This window comes from Sphaerodactylus townsendi, linkage group LG02, assembly GCF_021028975.2.
Source record: "Sphaerodactylus townsendi isolate TG3544 linkage group LG02, MPM_Stown_v2.3, whole genome shotgun sequence".
Classification (NCBI taxonomy): Eukaryota; Metazoa; Chordata; class Lepidosauria; order Squamata; family Sphaerodactylidae; genus Sphaerodactylus; species Sphaerodactylus townsendi.
This window is the reverse complement of record NC_059426.1, coordinates 118,868,739-118,892,444: the sequence shown is the minus strand read 5'-3', so window position 1 is coordinate 118,892,444 and position 23,706 is coordinate 118,868,739. Positions and strand designations below refer to the sequence as shown.

The following is a 23,706-nucleotide window of genomic DNA, read 5'->3' as shown; positions in this document are numbered from 1 at the left end:
TACAGAGACCATGAGATCCAAAGAGACCAGGCAATAGAGCAGCAATTTACATCAACAAAGGGGATTTTGATGCACTCCTCCGAATGAGGTGGCATTACCATGTTAATAGCTTTTTCACTCACAGCCCGCTTTTCCCTAGGAGGCTGGAGACTTTTGCAAATGGAGAACAGTTCCGCTTTCCATTTTAACTGTAACAATAGCCAAGGAGCTCCTTAAACTGCATCAAATAGTAGTCTGTGAAATCCCTAACTAGCCATCCTCTCCTGCCGTTTTATTAATCACCAGGCCCACGGAACAAAAGACGAGAGCTTCTTGCAATTTTAGTTCTACTCCCACCTCCTAATCCCCTAGGGATGGCAAGGGGAATGGCCTGCAGAGCGGTTAAATCAAACTTTTTACTATGTTTTTAGCTTCCTTCCTGCCCTCCACAATAAAAGAGATTTCAGGTATGTTTTCTAATATCAGTTTATTTATGGCCTACTGGTTAACAGAGTTGTGATCGGATTTCCCCTTCTCTCCCCCCCTAAGCCTCATTTTTCAGACAGCTGTTGTTCCTCACCAGTTCCCACACTCATCCACTCCTTCCCTTGTCACACACTTTGAATGTGCTCTCCTCCTGACACTGCCTACTGCACACAATAAAGAATGAATGGAAATGTTGCCTCTGCAGTCAGTCCATGGAACTGAGCCCATTCATTAGCACTAAAACATTCTTCAGTCACCAGCGTAGATACCATCCTTTACCTGACATTTCTCAATATCTCTTTAGAAAAAACGTTCACTCTATAGGTTGCTTGTGGCACTGAGATAGTGGGCTTTACTTGAGTGGTTGGGCTTTACTTCTTTCCCACTCATCTCTTCATGCAGCAAGGCAGACAAAAGGATGAGCTGTTTCATACAGCACATTACTAAATTTTTGCGACTCGCTGCATGAGGAGGTTGCCATTAACCTTGGCTAGCTTTAAAATGTGTTTAGATAAATTCACAGAGGGTATGAATATCAATAGCTACTAGCCAGGATGGCTAAATAGGACCTCTGAGTTTGGAGGCAGCATACCATTAAATACAAGTTGTAGCAAGGGTGGCTTTGGTTTCTGTACCCTGTGCTGTAGGCCTTCTAGGGCATCTGGTCAGCTACTACAGGACTACTATAGGACTATTGGGCTCATGTTCTTAGGTTGAGATGAGAGACATGTCTCAGACTGCCAAACTTCCTCTCCAACCATCCTCTATTCCTCCCTTCATTAGCAACATTCATTGTTAGACAATATAACCTAAAACAATAATAGGTGAGTTCACACATTATAATACAAGGATAAACAGCACAACAGCTGAACCACTAATGTGCAAAAAACACAGTCTTTCAGTTGTTCTCCAGTAGCAAACATTAGCTCCTGGGGACTCTCTGCCCATCTCACTATGTGAAATGCCTTAACATCCTATTTTTTCTGGGAGCACAGCAACCTCCTGGATATTCAGGCTGTTCTTGGACAGAACTTTGTATTCAGTGATCAGGAAGATGCTGCATTCAAAGAGACGCAAGAGATTCTGATTTGGGTATAACTTCCTATATGTGGCACAAGTCTAAGACCTGCTCAAGATGACACTTTAATTAGAGGAGAGGCAGGGAGCAAACCTTCAAACAAGGTCTATGTCCTAGCAAGCAACTGTAAGAGCCCCCTCTCATCTCCTCAGAGCTAGAGGTTGGTTGGATTTCAGAAACCAAATAAGAAAGATTACATTTCCTACATTCAAATTTAACTATACACATTGTTTAAAAGTATAGGCAGGAAGAAGGAATCTGCAGAAAACTCATCTCAAGAATTCCTTCAAACACTGACTCAGCCAAACAAAGACAACAGTACGTTTTCCTCAACCTGTCTTCTCCCATAATGAGTATGTTCTTACTCCAACACACAGATTCTACCATAATTCTGAGTTCATGAGCCTACCACATTTGATGCAACCATATACAATGTTTTGAACGTTTCACAGTTACTGATGCCAGAACAATAGTGAGCCAGACATTTTAGTGTCAATGGTTACAATAGGCTTAAGTAGCAGAGAAGAAGTCATATTCAAACATGTTCATAATATACAGATTCAAAAGGTATCTTTTAACAGGTTCATATAATACCATTAAGAGTTCAGTGTGGTCAATGTAACAAAACATGGTGCTGGCTGTGCCACATCCAAATTTTAAAGAAAAAGATGTAAACCTCTTTCAGCGGGGAATACATCTGCTTTGCAGGTGAGCCAAGAACAAGACTTCAGGCATTTTATAACTCAGCGCACAACACTTCAATTTCACATCGTTTGAATCAGTTCAACAAAAGATGGGGTTACAGCAGCCTACCTGAGATTCAGAAACAAAGATAACATTGTTCATTTTCAATTCACATTCTTACCTTGCAGGACCAAACCAGAATTTTCAATCGTGTATAGGAAAGATGTGAATGGAGCAACTGGGGACTTGGCTATCAGAAGCTGCAGAAATAGAAAGACAAACACATTTCTATGGTGCGTGCTTACACTTACACTTTGCAGAGAAATACAAACAACTGCAAACAGCAAAATCCAGAATACTTTCTCTCAGCAACTCCTTAAAAGCAGCTCCTCAAATACTTTCTCTCAGCAGCCCCACATGCTAATGCAGAAGTATATAAATGTGCCCTAGCTTTTTAGGTTTTGAACTGCTGCTTCAGTTCTTCCAAGGTTTCATGTTATTTGACCAAGACCTTCCATTGTGTACGTTGCAACAGGCAACAGAGAATGATCTGCACAACTGACTGATCTGTGTATTCTTGCACATACTGAAGGAGAAAAGATGGACTGTGGCACAATCTACAGAGCCAACTGTGAGACCCAACATAGAAGTTTTAGTATTAAGAAAAAAGAGTCCTTTCCAACAATCTCTGTGCTGGTTTTACTTTCTTCAAAGCACTCAAGGCACAAAACTGTAAGGCCAATATGAGCAAATTCTGCTTGGAATTTGTAGACCCCCTCATATTATGATTTACATATGGAAACTCTAGAACGGACATTGGTAGTTGTTGGTACTCTGAAGGTTCACTGCTGCCATTCCTGCAAAACATGTCTGCAACCCAAATTTGAAGCAGATTTCCTCATTCATCTCTGCCTCAGGGAAAAAAGGGAAAGGAACTGGAAAGCAATTTCCCAGTCTGTGGTTTTCACAGCGGTATTTCCAACTTTGTAGCCCTAAGGGCGCTATTTAACAAGGCTGCTGATCCAAAGCATATTCTGGTTTTTTTCAGAGCTCTGTTTCAATTACACTGATGTCATACCCATTTTGCCAATGCCCAGAATATATACCAGACTTCACTTCTTCCTTCATTTTTCTGTGTGCGTGTACTTGCACACTGAAAAAATATCTATACGATCTTCAAACAGCCACTGCCAAGGCCACTCTTCTGTCTGAGGATTAAAGTTCTTCAGCTTGTAACTCTTCTCAGTTTTCAGTTGTGCCATTTCTTGTTGCTCACTGAATAACACCAGTTCAGATGTAAATAAGAACTGTGACTAGCTGTTGTGGGTTTTCTGGGCTGTTTGGCCATGGTCTGGTAGTTTATGTTCCTAACATTTTCACCCGCATCATTTAGTCAAGATCTTGCAGCTACAGAACAGCTCTTTTATCACCTTTTTTCACCTTTCTTCACCTGCTCTGCTAGCTAATAAAGTTGTTCTTATTAATCCAAAATTGTCCCCTTCTTTCCTACTTCTTTCCTACTATAACTCCATAGTGCATTCATATGTACTAAGACTGAAGATTCCAAAATAAGGTTGGGGTCCAGGGAAGTACTAATCAAAGCATTTATAATGCTTTCTCCTCTCTGGATAACAGTACTATTTGAAGGCATGTCTCTCTGTAGGCACCCAGACAAACAACCTCTTGCTCTTGTTTTATACGGTATGTATTGGCCATTACAAATCTCCCTTTGCTACTGAAGCAGAAAAGCAAAATACAAACATAAAACACAGCAAGTACAGCCAAAGAATAAAAGCTGAGTAAATAATGTCAATGTTTTGCTTGACTAATGTGTTACTGGTAAAGCCATGCTAGGATATGAGAGAAGCTCAGTGACCTGCTGCACGGAACCAGTCTGCACTTTCCCTTCCTCGGCACAAGTGACTGTTTATTCCTACAAAAAAGGCAGATGGAGAAAGGAGGAATGCATTACCAGTGTTTTACCATGATGCATCCTCACACAATTAGAATCTCTTTCCTACATTTAATCTCATTGGGTGATCTAGCAATCTCTACTCAAAAGCATGGACAGTTCTGCAGCTGCTTTTTAATCTGTTCATGAGGCTTCACGTTACAAAATTATAAGGGGATATTTAATTGCTCATTTATTTAGACACTATACATGCCACCTCTACAGAGATTTGCTTGAGTTAGCCCTCAATTAAAAATAATGCAATAAAATAATAAAGACAGCAACATAAATAATCAACATTGAACCATCAAAACATTAGTAACAGCATAAGGGACACTGAGCAGCTAAAAAAATTCTACAGCACAGTTCTCAGGCAAGGAGCACGAAATCAACTGGATTCAGCACAAGAACCACATCAGAATCCCTCCTTTTCCCTATCCCCAGTGGTCACTCTGACACTGGAAAAGTTGATTCCCCAAGACTAATCCCATGCGAGCATGGAATTATGGCAGCACATCTTCGTCTGCTGATTAATCCCACCCAGAGGAGAGCCTTGGCTACTTCAAGATGTAATGTGCTGCCATCAGCTCTGCTGGAGGGAAGATTCAAGAATATGGAACGTTCTAAAAGAGTTTGTTCATGTGATCTGATTACGGTTGAAACACTTGACCATTCTCTGTTTGTATGCCCTAAATACAATAAGATACGCATGAAATACATGAATTCCATTTTCTTGCAATGTTCTCAGTGGCAAGAGTGTTATAAGATACCCAATCTCCTGAACAACTCTGATGTGCTCTTTTGTGAAACTGTTGCAAATTTTATACTGGAAATTAGTAATTTTAACTGTATTTCTTAAACTTGTTTTGCTTTAAAACATTGTCGAAATAACATACTCAGATATACACGAATAGGATTGGTTCCGGTTCCGGCAGGCGAAGTGGATGCACGCTTCCAGCTCCTCCGCAAGTTTTTCTTTAACAACTTATCTTTATTAGCCCTTCCACTAAGCCATTAAGAAAATTTAAGCTGCTGTAACTGTTGTAACTATTCTGTTGTAACCACTCTGCAAAAGCTCTGAATACCTGCAAGCTGAAAGGGGCTTTGAATACGCTGTGTTAGCGGCTAATGAGTTGCTCTCAGTTGTAAATCACCGTTGTAAATCACTGCTGCAACAGTAGAGCTTGGAAACGGCATGGGGAATAGGAAACGCCGGCTTTCTTCCCCCAACTCAGTTGGGCAGAGTAAGAAAAAACAAAGCAAAATAGCCAACTATTTGCAAGAAAGACCTATAATTGAAACGGACCATGGAAATAGGTTTGCTGTTCTAGAGGAAGCGCAACAGCATAGAGAAGACAACTGTTTAAATGAGTCATTCGGCCCCCCGCTCCATGGAGTGGAGTTAAACACTACCAAGCAAGACTCCCTTTACTGTCTGATCTTATCTCCGGTCAAGCTATTTTAATTTCCAAAACCCTGGAACTCCTTTTAGATAACTTTAACAAGATAGGAGCTAAATTGGAGTTCTTGGACAAGCTCAGTCAAACAATGGAACAATTTAGTATGCAACTTCTGTCAATAGGAGGAAAACTCAACACCTATTTTAAGGACCAGAAACCAAGCTGCCCTTTTTGGCACAACTCACAGTCCTTAGTACTGCAAAGGGAGCAAATAACCTTGTATATTGGTGACTCTAGTCTGAATGCAAACCGTTGGGACAGTCATTATTCAATCAGGCAGTCACTAAGCTCTCTGTTGCAGTGTAAACCTGGAGGCTTACATCTTTCTAAATTTGAGTCACTCCCAAAAATGGGTCATTACAGAAGGCTTGCTCTTACCTTTACGCAGCAAGACTCCTAAGAGACTGCTCCAAATTAAAGAGCACTTGCAGAAAAAAATATGATATCCTGGTGGTAAGAATGTTTAAAGACTCAGTGATGAATAAGCTGATTGGAAGGGAACCTAAGAATACAGTACCAATGCTTAGTCTCCCAATTCAAGGTTTAGTGAAAGACTGGAATCAATTGGTATCACAACTCTCTCTGATCAACAGCCTACTCATCCCAATCAGGAACAGAGGAGCTAATGGGAGAAAATCACCACCACAGGGATATCAAATAGACAACAAAGAGAAGAAGGACCAAAGAAGACATTACAGGACAGGACTGGCCTGATCTTGGATGAGAACTAACTGACAAGTGCCACCCCAGTTTTAACAACATTAACTCCAGCAACATTAGCTCGTGAAGCTCCCTATGCGGAAACTCCAAGTCAAAAGCAACAACAATTGTCCACGCCCCTCTTAAAAAACATGGTGTATGAATGGGAAGTGGACCCAAAACCCATGGAGGCTTTATATCCTTCACTGATCCAAAGTAACAGCCATCCGACTCCCCTACAATCTGGGTAACAGCAGGCAAGGGTGCCACCACCATCTACAAGTACAACTAAGTGCCCCGAATCCCTTCTTATAACAGAAGCAATCATCGAATTGAAAGTTCTGAGGCATCCAAGAAGGACAAGGAGTTACCTGAACCTGAAGTTTATGAGGCATTCAACAAGGATAAAGATTTACCTTTACTTCAACAAGCAGCGCCCAATAATCCATCATATAAAGACGCCATATGGACTCAAACACAGAGGTCACTTGTAGTCTGTATAGGGCTAGCATGGGAAATACAACTTCCCAGACCCTCTCTCTTCCAGTGAGAACATCTTTAAACAACAGCAATAGAAACGGATGTGTGGTACACCATATCGATGAAGAAATTGGGAAGTTGAACTCTACAGACTGACTACTACCACCAAATGTCCCGCCAACAGGCCTTGAGATCATCTCCTGAAACATTGCTGGGTGGGCAACAAGACATTGAACTCTGAATTTACCCACTACCTCACCCAACTTCATATCATTCTTTTACAGGAGACATGATGACCTCCCTAATCAATATTCCTGGTTACAAATCATTTGTAGACTCCAGGCCTCAACTTTAAAGAAGAGAGGCAGACCATCAGGAGGCTTAGTAACATTTATATCTCAAGGAATTGCCTCAACTGAACTTGATGTGTGTGTGGAACCAATTACAGGCCATCAGAATACTGTATAATAACAAAAGCTTTATCCTAGTGAATGTTTACCTCCCCCAAGAAATGGGCTAGTAGCTAATGACAGTGATTGGAGAAGACTGGTCAAATTTTATAGGTGACTTAGAAGCCAAGCACCCCCAGTCAGAGTTAGTAGGAAGGGGATTTTAACTTGTGGCAGGTTCATCCCATCCAATTATGCCCTAAGAAGATATAGATCAAGAACTCCTCTTTTCAGCTACATTTACACCATATGCAAGGAGATCTAAGGATCTTAATTCCAACTCAATTCCATTTAGCCAAATTGGCCCTTCTAATAATAAACAAATTTTAAGCAAATGGATTAAATAGTTTCCAAATTCAGGTGAATTCACTTTTATCTCTTTCCTCATGGGTGCAGCTAATAGACTATATACTGTTCCACACTTGTTAGCCAGTCTCCAAAGCCTTTAGGATAGGGACTCATGACCGCTTACCACCTCCCACTCATCCTCTCCCTCGCGAGAGACCTCTACTGCCATAGTTTCAAACCATAAGGTAATTAGCACGACTCCACAATAAGATGGTCAATCCAAATGATGTAATAAAACCAAGGAGCTAAGCAATACCACCTGCAGTGCCCTAGGTCAGTAGTTAATGCAGATAATGTTAGCAACAGTATAGGAAACTATGAAAATCTTGTCACATTACTTGGTGTCCCTTTAGGGAACCAAGAAGGAAGCAAATCTCAAAGGCAGAGATTGGGTCGACACTGAGTGTAAATATTTGAATCAACAGATCCGATCATATACAACAGATTTAGGCCCCAAGGCCAAATTCCCACCCTCCTGAATTGTTCAGTCTCAAACAGACTTTACGCTAAACCTCATTAAAATAAAACGTACCAAGAGTCAATAAAGCCGCTAACTGGGAGTAACTACTACATGCCACCCTATCCAATAACAATAAAAAACAATTCTGGCAATCCAACAAATAGCATGTGTCAAAATCTCCAATAGCAGCTGACATCACCCTTCATTATGGCAAAAAAACACTACCTGGAATTTCTATACCACCAAGAGATTGACCAAAGATCAAGCATTAGCCCAGGCAGGATTTGCCTGAATGGGTCCCCCAGTTAACAGGCAAGAGGTTATTGAATTAATTTACCAACTAAAAGTCTGGGAAAGCAGCTGGCCCTGATATCATTGTAGCAGAGATGTTAAAAAAATTGATCCAGACTGTGGGCCTCCAGTGCTGGCCTCATTATTTACATGCATCAACAAAATCTTAATGATTCCTTTAAGGACTGGCGCAACGTTAAAATTCCTACAAAAAGGGAGACCCCCAGTGTCCCTCTAATTATAATGATCAGCCTTTTATCTATCGGGAGGGGCAAATTGTATGCTAATTATTTACTGAAAAAATTAAAAGAGCTGACAGACCAACACTGGCCACTCTCGCCCATAAAATCGGCTCGTGCAGGTAATTCCACCTAGATCACTGCTCATCCCAACGATCTGCAAGCAACATTTAGGGCACAAGGAAAGCAAGCTTTATGCTGCTTTTCTTAGGATTTGAAGGGTGCCTTTGACTCGTAGATAGGAACTGTTATGGTATAAATTAAAATCCTTAAACATGGAACAGAGACTTTAGCTCTAATTAAAGCTGCCCACACCTAATACAACTGCCAAATAAGAACTCCGAAGAGATTGGGCACCGCTAACAGAATCACTAAGGTTAATAAAGGGTTAAAACAAGGTTGCCCACTGGCACCTAGTCTATTTTGTCTATTCTTCATGACTTCCCCTGCAACCTTAACCAAAATCGATGGCCATCCACCACGCTAGGTTCCCTACATATACCTGATAATTCTGCTCTATGCAGATCTACTGTTCTTTGTCATCTTCCCAAGTACAAAACCACTAAACTGGGTAGTGGTGATTATTGTCATGTAAATAAGCTGACGCCAATTATGACAAGTCAAAGTTAAGATCTTTGCAAAATCTTAGGCGAATACAGCTGGAAAGTGAACAACCATGTCCTAGAGCAAGTGTAAGCTTGAAGTTAGATATCTAGGGTTCTATTCAGCTACAACTCCATCTTGGGTCCCCCACAGCAAACAAGTAGAGAACAGTTAAGGTGAACGCTGCAGCCATTCTTTTCGATTTTTTCTATTCTAAAGGACACCAATTTGTCCTCGGCTGCACTGAAAATCTTCACGCAAAGATAACTTTCAGCTATTGGCATTGAGCCCCAATATGGATTACCCAAATTAAATCACCTTGAGTCAGTACAGGCATACTTTTTATGTAAGAATTTTAGGTCACCGTGTCCCTCATGACACCCTAATGAGAGAAACTGGACAAATAGCATGGAATTGATGGCATGACAAGAACATTAAGTACTGGACCCACCATTTTGAGCCCAAACCCAATAGCTGCATACATCAACTCTTATCAGAATCTGCTTCTGTGAAATGGTTGGCTGACATAGATAAGAAACTTAACAACATGGCTTAACAGCTGACCAGTTCCAAACTATGTCTGCCATCAGAATTCAAAATGAAATCAAATCTGTTTTAGCTCTAAAGAGAGAAACTGGGAATGGTAGGAGGGGGAAAAGCTGCTCTCCACAGGCCTTTTGGGAATTATCCCATCAGACCATTGTGCCAACTATTTGTACATTTTGTGCAACCTCAAACATCGTTAAAACATTGTCCTGTTTTGTATGCCAATAAAGGCTTGTGTGTGTGTGTGATTCCCCAAGACTGCAGAAACAGCATGCGGGGGGGAAGGGGAGGAGGAAAGGGACAAAATAATATTTCCCCCCACTTTTGTCAATGTGGCTATAGCTCCCCTTAGGTCCCAGAACCCTGAGAGTCAACTTTCTGGCGGCTGGAAATGGCTGCTGAGGGGGAAGGAGGCAGTGGGGAAGATCACAAACATCAGCATTGTCCACTGTATAGGATTTGTGGAGAAAATCCTGTGAAAAGTGTTTTTAAGCAGAGAAAACCACACAAAACCCTCCCTCCAGATTAAAATTTCCCACATTGATTACAGGCAGATGAAACATTGCGCTATCGTAATTGACCTGAAAGCACGTGGTGCAAAGGAAATATGTGCTTGAGGCATAACATCAGGGCAAAAGCTCTCAGACATGAACTCTTTCTTTCCTTACTAGATAACAAGTGAAATTTATAGATACAAAACATGCAACCAGTCATGATAAAAAGAAAGGATTTGCCTAAAGCATGGCTCTTTGTAAATGTCACTGTGTCATGCGTCATTGATTGCTGTCACTACTGCCCTGAAATCCTTCAAGCACAATTTAACTGTCATGGTATTCTATTACTGGAAATTGGAAGAGAAAAATAACACATGTAAGTATCTTTTTTGGAGAGGTATGCAGTCACACTAATTGATGGGATTCAGTTGAGATGCCCATACAAACAAGTATATTATTCTGAGCTATGTAGTCCAAGCAGAACTGATAAATGCTTTTGTTTTCTGTGATTAATGACACTGCAGAAACCTGATAGGCCCTAACGCTTTCAAACATGGTCTGAAGCTTCTGCTATAAATATCAAGTGGAAAGTTCGATCACAACCTCAGGGGTAAAAACCTGAGACTGTACAATCTGCTGGGTTGTTTGTGACGGAAGGAAAAGGAACGCATCTAGAACTGCATCCCCATGCAATAAATAAATAAAAATTCAAATTAGTTAATACAAATCCTGAACTATGGAAAATGTGTACATTAGGGAAAACAGTCGGCTAGAATTCTTCTTCCTAACATAAGAACTTTCCATTTTTTAATTACCAAAAGCTTAATAAGCATTTCTGAGAAAGGAAGAGTCAGTGACATACACAAAGATTTCACTTAGATCAAACCATAAAGCATATACATTTCAAGGTAAATGAAACTGTGATAAATGTAGGCCAAGATTATTTAGCCACAGTATTATATTTTTAAGAATAACTTTAAGTAGGTGCCATACTGGCACTACCAACTCCTGGTTAGATACAAATCACTCAGGCCGTTTCTGCACGGCCATCGAGGCGCCTCCACGCCGGCAAGAATTCTGCCGGCGTGGAGGCGGAGGCCGTTCGCATGCAGGCATGCGGACGGCCTCTGGAGAGGCCGGCAGACGGCAGGCAGCTCCGCATGGAGCCGCCTCTTCCCCCCTTCCCTTTCCCATTTACCGCTCGTGTCGCCATCCTGCGGGCCTCCTCAGCCCCGCCCACGCTGCCCTCCGACCTCCAGGGGTCGGAGGACAGCAAGGGAGGGACTTAGGAGGCCAGCAGGACGGCGACATGAGAGGTAAATGGGAAAGGGAAGGGGAAACAGCTGCGAGCCCCGGTGCAGTTCGCTCCGCATCACTGAAGATCGCTTCAACAACAACCCTTTAAAGGGTTGTTGTTTAGGGCGCCTGACGCAGTCTCTGGGGAGGGAAGCGCAGTCAGGTCGGCGCTGCTGCAACGCAGCAGCGCCGCCTGTGCGAACGGCGGCCTGGGGGCGGCGTTTTTACCGCCCCCAGGCCGTCGTTTTTGGCCCGTGCGGAAAGGGCCTCAGAGAAAATTAGAATCATGTGGAGGTTACATGTTTTAACATACTGAATTGAGCAAGGAAATGGTTGAATTACATAATAATAAACAGCATAAATAGGCCACACTAGCTCAAGTGTGGCAGTAGCATTCTCAGTCTTCCAATTATAAATATACAGTTTAAAGGGATCTCCTAACAAAACAGCAAAGTATGGTGATCATAAACCCCTTATCTATAAACAATGTAGCCTGAGATTATTCGTTGTCCTATTTCAGTTCAAATACTAGCAGGAATAAAAGGAAATATTTGCAGAAGTTCATTCATAAGTCTAAAATCACATGAGAAATATGAACCTAACTGATGTCAACCACAATGCAAATATTGCAAAGCTTTTTCAAAGGGTTAAGATTTCATTAGAAGTCAGGAACTGATGTATTACAAAGATTACGAAGAATTGCAGGATTTCATACAGAAAGCTATTATGAAACTATTCTACTTACTGTTTTTTGGCTATGTTATTGCCCCCAAATGATATAATCCATGAATCAACACATTATTTAATCTTGGAGAAAAAACAGTCCAACATATATGCAATATTTATCATACTATTTAAGGGATAGCTCTAATGGTATCTTTTGGAATCTTTTAAGAGGATGAATCGCAGACCACTTACACTGGCACAGTGCAATTAACTCCACTGAAGTTGCGTCCGGATTAAAAGCCACCCTGAGTCTGATGGGGTAAAAATCAAGTAAATAATAGTCAAATAATAATAAATAACAAAAGGGGCATTACTGTGGATACCCATAAGACTATATGAGGGGACCAAAGCCAACACAGAGTTTACTATGGTTTGCAGCTCCTGTGAAAATAATCAGGAACCCAGATAGGGATACTATCCCCCTGGTATTTGTAATTACTGCTAATTTTAAATTGTTTGTATGAGTTTGAATATTTAAGCCACAATGAGTATTTATTTTAAAATAGGAAGTTGGAGCGTAAATATTCTATTAAATAAATTTTTTATCCTATTCTTCCTCCAAAGAACTCTGATGCTTCTGCTATCAGTTAGCTAAGGGGGGATTTGGAAGGGTGCAAACACATCAGAATAAGCATTAATGATCAGAAAAGTAAAATAAATATGAAAGCCTCCATGTCAAGTCATAATATGCCCTACCCTTAGAATGATTAATTCACTACAGCAATTTCTCCATCAAAATTAACATCATTTTCTAAAATAAATTGCTCTGAGTTGACCAATGTTTAATTTCAAGCCAAACTCTACAATTGTCAAATCTTCATGGAAGAGTATAATAGAAAACTGAAAAGAAATTACCCTTTGGGGGTGGGCGGTCTAAAATCTAATGAACAAACAAACTAACTAACTAACTCACTCCCTGGTAAACAAAACAGATTTTTCTTCTGATCATGACAAATGTCTAAGGCAGACAATCCTCATGTCATAATCTCCCTTCTTATTGTAGATGGACAGAAGTTGTTTTTTCAGCTGTTTCAGAAAGCAGGAAAAGAACCAGCGGGGAAAACAATGCAATTGGCTTTTGCATCAATTTAAGAAAACTGATTTCCCGTTTATTCACATCATTTCAGTTTTGCAGCTTATTTGCTGCTATTCCTCGGACACTTCAAAAGCAAAAAGACCGAACCTAAAATTTCAACCATTCAGCCACTAGCAGCGAACTTGAAACCAACTCCTATGTTCAGATGCTCTTAATAGTGTGAAATCTGGACCCCAAGACACAATGTAACAGCAAAACTCTCACACCAGTTAGCTTTCTACATAGCAATTTTCGCCTAAGGCATTTTGCCACATTTATAGCATGGAAAATGTGTCCCTGCAGTCCATAATCTGGAGTAGATCAGGAATACTTTTGTTATACAGGCCATTTCATTGCAGTCCTGATATCCTGGCTGAGCAGCCTTCAGATTGCTAAGGTGTGCTAAGAATGCATAATTTGTGTCCTGGGCAGCTTTAAAAGATAGGTTCAGGTCATCATGCCTTTCTTGCAACAAAGGGTTTTTCCCAAATGATAACTGCCATAATCTTGTGCTGTGTTTTTCCCCCCTGTTAACATAGTGACCTTGATAGAGTCAGAGTCTGATTCAGTATTTTCTGCTCTGACCAGATTTGGCTCTTCAAGGTTTCAGTTAGAGGTCTTGCTCATCAGTTACTACCTGATCCTTTTAACTGGAAATGCCAAGGATTTGATCTAGGACTTTCAGCATGCTAAAATGATGTTCTGTTACTGAGACAGACCATGTCCTAGATGCTTTCCTTTGGGAGGGGCAAATGTGTCCAATATCTTTAAATCTCCAGTTTTCTTTCCATATATTGAAACTTCCTGAATCTTTAGAAATTGTGCTCTTTGATTAACAACCTCACACGTGGCTATGAGTCAACTCCCATTTGGAAAATGACAGTGAAACTGGTATCTCAAATTACAATATTAACCAAAGCTAGTGTGGTATATGACTGGTAATGCACACAGCTTTTTTCTAAGAATGAAAATCATTTCACAAGCATTATCTCAATAATCTTTAGAGATAAAGCACTGGGTCATTACTGACCAATGGGGTGATGTCACATCATTAAATTTAGTAGGCAGACTGTTTATGGGGTGATTTGTCACTGCCTTCCCCAATCATCTACACTTTATCCCCAGCAAGCTGGGTACTCATTTTACTGACCTCAGAAGGATGGAAGGCTAAGTCAACCTTGAGCTGGCTACCTAAACCCAAGTTCTGTCGCAATCGAACCCAAGTTCAATTTCAAAAACCTTTGGCATAAGAAAAACAATAAATGGCAACAATCTATAAAATGACAGAAAATAAGATAAAATTTGTATTTAAAACAATATTGGTTAATTTGATCCTCCATTAAAATATAAAGTTTTTCTACTACATTGAAATTAAGGGTCTGTCTCTCGGCTGTTATTTGGCTCTATCATGGAGATTTTCAAAGCTTCCATGAAGAACTTGGCCACATTCCATACTTTTTTTGGCTGGTTGTCTGACAAGAGGTGGCGAATCATCTCTTTGTCCGAAGATAAGGAAGATCAGTCTAGATGTGATTGGATATATGTAGATCTTATCCGGTTCAGCTTTTCACAGTACAGCAAAACATATGAAACTGTTTCTGGTTGATTCTTGGAGAACGAACAAATCCTTTCTTCACAAGGTAAGTGCAAAAAGCGACCTTTTAACATTGAATTTGGTAATATGTTTAATCGGGTTTGATGAAGGCTCGGCTTGAACCCAAGTCATGAGCATAGCTTTGGACTGCAGTATAGTAGCTTACTCCTCTGTGCTTTTGCATCCAACAGGTAAGGTAAGTTAGTATAATTTACTCCTTAAAGTAAAGGAGCAGCAGTGACATAGGAGTTTAAGACTAGAGGTCGTGTATCTAATCTGGAGGAACTGGGTTTGATTCTCTGCTCTGCCGCCTGAGCTGTGGAGGCTTATCTGGGGAATTCAGATTAGCCTGTACACTCCCACACACGCCAGCTGGGTGACCTTGGGCTAGTCACAGCTTCTCAGAGCTCTCTCAGCCCCACCTACCTCACTGAGTGTTTGTTGTGGGGGGGGGGAAGGGCAAAGAGATTGTAAGCCCCTTTGAGTCTCCTTCAGGAGAGAAAGGGGGGATATAAACCCAAACTCTTCTAAACTGAGGGCAGATGCAGTAAGGGCAGCAACTTGCTTGAGTCCTGCTAGTGACTTACTGGCTGAGCTGAGATTTGTACTGAAACTTCCACTAGATACCTCATGCTTGTAAACACTACACTAGCTCTCAAAGATATTTCAGCGGCCTTTGACTTACATTATTTATGCCTTAGTAACCTGATCACAAGATCATGCAGGCATTTATGGCACTCAGTGATTTCACACATTTCTTGCAGAAAGGACCAAGAAGAGAGCAATATGTAACTACTTAAGAACCTCCTCTTCCAGTATTCTTCAAGTGGCCCTCTGGGTACGAATATGTTAGATCTGGAATGAAAATGTGAAGATGGCACTCAGGTCTCTTTCTGTCTCCACGAAAAAAAACTGGATTAAATATTTCTTTTTATACCCTGAACAAATGAGGACTAGTTCTAGGAAACTGATTGATGCTGAATTTACACATGACTGAACATAATGAGAGTTAAATCCTGAGATGTGGAGTGTGAATACCTGTCAGCTATGAGGCTTTGCTTCCTTTGCTCATTCTTGCACACAGCCTTGGGGTGTGCAGTTCTTGGATCTATCAGTGCCCCTGAATTATCAGATTACTTTACATTTCACAACTGCCATTTGTACATGCCTTCACATCTCTGATATACAAACTAAACAATCAGTTGCCCTTAAGGACTTTCTAGATTTCCAGGCTAGAAAATATCCCTGGATTCAGGCTTGCTGAAAGCTTATCACACTGCAGAATATGTGCCGAACTCCCATGGAACTCCTAATCAAAGTTGCTAATTTTTAACATAATGCTCTTGTGAACCTTCAACAATCTCCCAGCTGCCAAGTAGTGAGCCAGCCCGCTGGGGCAGTGCCCAGGTTGCTGCCCACTGCCCCGCTGCCCAGTCTCACACCTCCCCTTCCCCCACTCCAAACAATGCCACTCCATCCCCTCCCACTACCCCAAATAACCTCATTCCCACCTGCCCTCAAACAGCCCCATTCCCACCCACTCCCACCAGCCTTCCACACTTACTTAACTCCTGGAACCAGACAAACATTGACAGGTAGGTAGGGAGCGGTTGGTTGTGTGTGTGAGGGGAGGGGGAGAGCATTTAACCACAATGATGCAAGGAGAAATCAGCCCTGCGGCAAATGTACTTGTACAGTTTTGCTCCTTGAAAGACATTTGGAGTCTCTGATGGCTCTCAATGAGGCTTAGGAAGATGAATTCACACTACTTAAGAATAAGGCTCATTGGTTGTCACATGGGGTGTAACTGCTGTAATGCCACACCACATACTGGGGAAAAGTCTGAGCACCAGGACTGTTCATCCATGAACACCATGGCATAATTTGTTCTCAGACAAGCAAATCACACAGTTATTGGTGTGTGCCATAGTGGAAAAATTAGACCTCCATAACTCAATGGTTTGAAAAGGAGTTTTAATTAAAACCAGGTTAATGGGTCACAATTCAATAAAAGTCTTTATAGAAAACTCTAAATGCCTTATCCCACACACAAAAAATCCTGTCCTACGGAAGCTGCTTCGAAAAGGGATTTCCTCTCTGTTCTTTTATAGAACAGCAGAAATGGCTGCTTGGGGCACTTTTTGAGAAGTGGGCCATAAATCCAATCCAATTAGTGCAAACAGTACACAGGGAGCATTTGTGTTGAGTATACATCCCACACAAGTACACTTCAGGAGGCAAGGATCAGAATAAACAGCAGCAACATGAACAAACTCATAAGTCACTGAAGAAGTCCCTTCTACCAGAAATCCATGACTGTATTCCCTTGCCTTGTTTGTTTTTCCTCCACCTCAGTTAAACACTCAGAAAACAGAGTCTGCATGACAGTTATTTGCATAATACCTTCTGTATACAATGCCCTTTTCTAGTATTAAATTAGCCCTAACTCTTCATAAGTACTCTGTTTGGTTACATGTATCATCTTCCCCACTGTTCCACCAACCACATGATGCTGATTTATCTTCTGTGTTGCAGCACTTCTTGACTGAACCCAAGACCTTCTGTATTAATGTATAATTGATTAAGACAGGGGATTTTGTAGAATTAGAAATCATGGAGTTCTAGGAGCATTTTTCTAGCAATGCATTGGGCTCTTGGTTGACAGTCCTTGCCATTTAATTCCTAATAGTATATATAATAGTATATAAATAGTTTCAGTTACCTGTGTAGAAAGCTAAGCAGCAGCATCTTATTAACATTTATCCAGTAATGCTTTGGATCTATAGCACTGGTGAAGTGAGACCACCAAGAATAAAATTAGCTTTTTCAATAGACAATTACTGTGGAAATAGGTTCTACTTTTATTACAGATTGGGTATCAACGGCAATATCCAAATGTTGAAATATATGTCAAACTTTCCCACTTTTCTTCTTGGTTTAAGTTTAAAGCCTTTCTCTAATCTATTTTATTTACTTCATTTATATCAAAGTGGCGTATATCATTCTCTGTTCACTTTTGTTCTCACAGAAACCCTGTGAGACAAAGTAGACTAAGAATGTGTGGCTGAGCCAAAGTTACCCATGGGATTTGAACGTGGGTCTTCCAGCTCCTAGTATGACACTCTAACCCAGGGGTATCAAACTCATTTGTTACAAGGACTGGATAGGACATAAATGTTTGGTTAGGCCAGGCACCCAGCATGCTCACCAGCCCAGAATGGCACTGAGGGAAGTGATCGGCACTGCAGGACAGGGAGCTGCCATTGTTGAGCCACTTAAGTTGGAGGAAGTTTGTATGAAGGTCATGGTTGGATCCATCCCATGGTCCTCTTTGTAGAAAGAGTTGCAAGTCTCATTTTCTTTCATCCACTATGTTAAAAACTCCAGCATATCACATCTATTGTTCCCCACTTTCCTCCTTGTACTTATCTTTCATTTCAATTTTACACTACTCAACAGTTAAGGACCTTATTTCTTAAAATAGCTTCCAAAATTTTAAATAAGAGATACTGAAAGTTGGGCCTTATGGATAACCAGCCAAACAGTTACAAACCCACAATCAGATGTCACGTTCAAACTGATGATAGACAATTTGTCTTGAAAACTGGGTGAATGAAACACTGTTCGATTCCACACAGCAAATCTATAATGGGTTGCAGTCATAAAGGAACTCGCTTTCCTTTTTCCCATTCACATGCGTGCCGTGCAAGCAGCAGTTGGAGCCCATGGAAACAATCTGGGTTGTATAGCTGCATAGGCATACAGAAATGGACACCTGCAGCCATGCTGATCATCCCACAATATGATTGGCTGAACCTGCATAGCTGCACATGTGTAACACACAAAAGAAAAGGAAAAGGGCAGGACAATGGAATGGCAGGACAATGGCAGGCGGATTTTCCCTGACTGTGGACAGCATGGTGGAAGGGAGGGAAATAAAGTGCCTCCTGCCTGGCTGTTCACGCAGGAGCGGCTCCAACCCAGGATTTTGCAAAAGGATCACTTTTTAAAAGATTTAAAAGATTTAAAAGATCAATTTTAAAAGATTTCTGAAAATCCCAGGATGGGGAAAATAAAACAGGGCAGACTCACTTTGGGGACAAACCCTGTGTAAAGCCTCCCCCTTCCATGGCTTATATAACATTCTTCACCCAATACATTTGCCCTGTATGGAATTCACCACAGTCAACAGGGCATTTACAGGACCTTTAGAATCCATAACATTCTTGTTCAGCATGCAGGGGACTGGACGACTTAATAACTTCTGATTTCCCTGTCCTGGGGATAAAATATTGTGAACTCTACTAAAATTATTTTTTTTTCACTGATATAACTTTAACACAAAATTGTAAGGACAGAGTGAAAAAGATGTATGAAAAGCAATGCTATAGCATCTCTTTTCCATTTCATTTATTGTAGTTTCCAACTACAGTGGAACCTCGTTTTTCGCCGGTAATCCGTCCAGCGACTATCTGCGAAACCCAAAACGTATGAAAACCGAGGCTATGCTGTCTGCGCAGGCGCAATGCAAACAGCACGGCGAATTACGCAAAAGTCGCCTTGGATTTCATCTGCAAGCTGACGAAATCCGAGGTAAAAAAACGACTGGTGACAATCGGCAAAAACCAAAATAGGTGAAAACCGAGGTTCCACTGTATTCTTATAACAAATGTACCACCGATATTTGGAAACCTAATGGATTAATATTGACAGATAGAGATAAAGTAAACAATTTGTCCTCTATAAAAACCGTAAAAAAGGTAATGGGACATAACACCTATCAACCTGCAGTGCTCCGACTGTGTTTGCTTTATGTGCACATCTCCCTCACGCCCATTAGGAGGTCTGGGTAAACCACACTGATGTGAATCATCATACAGTGCAGCATGGCTCTCTGGTGACTCAGTATTTCACATCTGTCTCTTATGTCTCTCTTAATTGTAGCTATAATTTCTAAGGTCAATACTTCTCACAATTTAACATAGTAAGTCTCTCTAACAGGTGTTTGGAGGGTGTCAATTTGCGTATCCACATCAGTTGTGTTCACAAGTTTTAGTGTATGCATGTACAATCCATGTTCAGTGAACCTTTGATTTTTCTTTATGCATGAACTGAATAATTCTCATATTACACTGAACTCACGAACAGCTGAACATGTGATTTTAAACTCCACACTTTATCCAGGTGCTGGTTACTCTTTTCGTTTGTAAATTGAAAACTTGCTGACTCTCTCTTACAAGCATTCACTGTTAACATGTATAGTTAGCTGGCTTTAGACCCCATTTGGGGAAAAAGCAGGATACAAATATATAAATAAATAAGTGCCAAATCCAGTGGCAGATAGAGGTAAGGGGGAAAATGGAATTGGGAGCATGTATCTCTTCCCATAGACACATGAATCCCATGATGAATAAAAGGCAATCTTGTTTGCCTTGGCTATTCACAACCAACTCAATAAAAAATCATCACATCCCCAACATGCCCATTAGGAGGTTCTTATTGGAAAGGCCTGGGCTTACACTTCCACATCCTACATCTAGTAAGATTACTGCTAAACATGTACTGCAATAGGACTGTTCTTTCCAGACAGTCACAATGCTTCACCCTTTTATATTTTCATTCACATTTAAAAGAAATTTATACTACTCCTCTTTATGTATGCAAAATAACATTTTCTCAAGACTTCTGAATAGCAAAAGATGCTTCATTAACGCTGATTGCCAGCTGATGGTTTTACAAGGACAGATGCAAGTTATCCTCATTTTTCAATGTTTCTTTTCTGCCCAAGTACAATTCTGGCAGAAAAAGAACAAATTAAAGCTTGGCAGTACAAAAGGAGCCCATGAAAAAAGAAACAAATATGCGTTTCTGCAGCTGGCTGGGGAAAAAAATACAAAAATGCAAAAGATAGCCCCTGAGACTTCCTACGCACCAGGAAGAAGGGAGTGCAAAACAACATTGTTTTAAATGTATTTTAGTATTTGCCTGATCAACAGTCTTGTCTTATCAGACGTTGTTGATGTGCACAATTCTACAAAAACCAAGGGAACGTGGAAGATCTGTTCTCTGTCCCTACAAAATGGCTACAGAGAAGAAAGCCAAAAATAGTATTTTTAATGGTAAATAAATCACTTTTATACTAGAACAAGCAATTTGTATTTTTAAATGGGAAGGTAATTACAGAATAGAACTGGGAATTAAACAGAACCTTCCAGAGAAATAAAAAAGTTGTATGATTCCAGTTTTACACCTGCTAATGAGACATAATTTAGACTTGAAGGTACAGCAGTATTTCAATTGACAATGAAAAAGGAAGCAAACAAAAGCAAATAAAACTTTGACAGGACAAGAAAAGATTTAATTTTTTTAAATTAGGATTGTGCTAAGAAGGAATAATTTATCCATACCAAACATAAAACAGTAATAGAAATTTTGAAGGGGAAGGGGGAAGACTTCCACCCACCCATCTATCCACCATTCCCTCACTGATTGTGAGAGGGTACCTGGCATCCCCAGTTGGTTTACTGTGCCAAAAATTATTTTACTGCTTAAAGCACATGAAATGTGTTATAACACAGCAGATAGAATGGTACGGTCTGTTATTTATCAAATGTTGAAATATAAATGCCTTAACTACACTTTTGTGGGACTAAGCTCCATTTAACAGTCCTGAATATGCCTGTTTAGGATTCTTTCCTGCTTGGGGTTCTAAGACCTGCTTAGGGTTCTGGCAGCTCAATCCAGAGCCCTAGACTGCAGGGACCCTGCTGCTGTGCAGTCTAACACCAACACCCTGCCACTAGCAAAGGCTTTCCGGTGGTGTGAAGAGGGAGAAAAACTCAAACCCCTCCCCCCACCAGAAAGTTTTCCATAGGGCTTAATGGACTTATGCTGTAAGTCTAAGCTTGGGGCAATGTTGCGACTGGCTGAAAAAATATCGTGGATGCCATCTAAAGTTGGCTCCACCCCCAAGAACATTCACCAGGGAGGGCAAATCTGCCGTTGCAGGGTCATGCCACCTTCAGGAGTTGCTTAACCCCCCTTCTCCCGATTGGGCCATAAGAAGACCTACTTAGGACTATGTCTCAGTTTCTGTTCAAACAAGAAATATATCCCAGAGACAGAGGAAGATGTAGGATGTTGCATCTCAAGGGTAGAATCCTATGCACCTGCAGTTACCCTGCTCACTGTCCAGCATAACTACTATGGTATGTCTAGACACTGGACAACACATAGGATTATACATAAAATGAGACTTCTGAAAAAAGATTGTGTTTTACAGTGTCTAAACGTACCTTAGTAGTTATTTGGGACAATGGGAGGGGTAGCTGAAAACAGAAATCATGATCAAGCAAGAATTTCTTATTCTGAGGCTGTAAACAGTATGTAAATCTCAGAATTAACACATAGAAACATGCTTTAAATAAATGGCTTTTGAGGACACTTGAAGTGCCTTGAGAAAGATGCACTGGATTGTTGATGTTTGCATCTCCAGAACAGCTACACTTTTTGTGATATTTCTTGGTTTCAAACAATAGCCCTTCTTCCTAGTTAGCATGCAGTTCATCATATCCTGATTACACTCTTCAGCCATTTAGTGCAATCAAACTAGTTCAGAGTCTAGACACAAGATCACTGCAGTCAGGCACCATAGCAAGCAAAGTTTTGTTTTTGGTAGTTTTGCCATTTATTTTTCCAGAATCCCACTAAAACTGAATCTTCAATCCACTAAACAATAGTAGGATCTCATTTGCAATCACGCGTTCCTAGTGAATCCAATTTTTTTGTCTTCTGATTTGAGACAAAAAAATTAGCATAAAATTTTGAATGGCAAATATAGATTGTGTGTGTGTGTGTGTGTGTGTGTGTGTGTGTGTGTGTGTGTTTGTGAGTGTGTGTGTATATCATATATATACTTTTCAACTGAAGAGAAAAATGAAGGTCCAAAAAGAGTTTTTAAAGTGAACTGGCAGCATGACATAGTTGACAACAAAATCCTTCCTTATGAATAAATTCTTTCATTCCTTTTACTTTTTTCCTTGCAATTAACAAAACGTGCAACTCTATCTTCTGAATGTTTAGTAAATCCCATTTTGAGAGTTACTGCATCCCTAAAGTTTGAGATAACAGATTAAACAATAATATGAATCATTCTTCTTCCATTTATCATTAAGAACATAAGAACATAAGAACAAGCCAGCTGGATCAGACCAAAGTCCATCTAGTCCAGCTCTCTGCTACTCGCAGTGGCCCACCAGGTGCCTTTGGGAGCTCATCATTAATGGACTTACTTCAGCTATCAAAGAAACCCAAACACCAATATCCTACAGCGTTCCAATAAGATGCTCAGGGTCAGCTTGTTACAGAGTGTCTCCACAGTTGTGGCACACTTCCAACATTCTTCTCTGCATCCCTCGGCTTCTGAAACTTGGCCTTGGACACAATAAACCTAAAAGGACACACTCAGAGCTGATTCATATAATACACTTCAACAGGATATGTGTAAAATAATTGCCCACACAGACATTCTAAGCTCTATTCATATAAGCAGTGCAGAGTCTAAGAACCATACTCACAGAAGACACAGTAACCTGAGGCCACTTCATCGTTTTCCTAAAATTACTATCAATATCTTACCAAAATAAGTTGGGAAAATGAAATTACTGTGCCCCTGGTGGAACACTCTTCCTCCATCTGTCCAGGCCCTGCGGGATCTTGGTGAGTTCCACAGGGCCTGCAAGACTGAGTTGTTCCATCGGGCCTTTGGA

The 23,706-nt window shown here is 40.7% G+C and overlaps 1 protein-coding gene across 10 annotated transcripts in view; it reads right to left on the bottom strand.

Moving 5' to 3' along the window:
- RAD51B (RAD51 paralog B) overlaps positions 1-23,706 on the bottom strand; it is a 401,339-nt gene that overhangs the window by 200,469 nt on the left and 177,164 nt on the right. For all 10 annotated transcript variants that reach the window (XR_007243566.1, XR_007243567.1, XM_048485427.1 and 7 more), the window contains exon 10: positions 2,409-2,487. Coding sequence is in view for 8 of the 10 variants with exons in the window: in XM_048485427.1 (XP_048341384.1) it covers positions 2,409-2,487 (79 nt within the window). In the remaining 2 variants the exon portion in view is untranslated. The remainder of the gene's footprint in view (positions 1-2,408; positions 2,488-23,706) is intronic.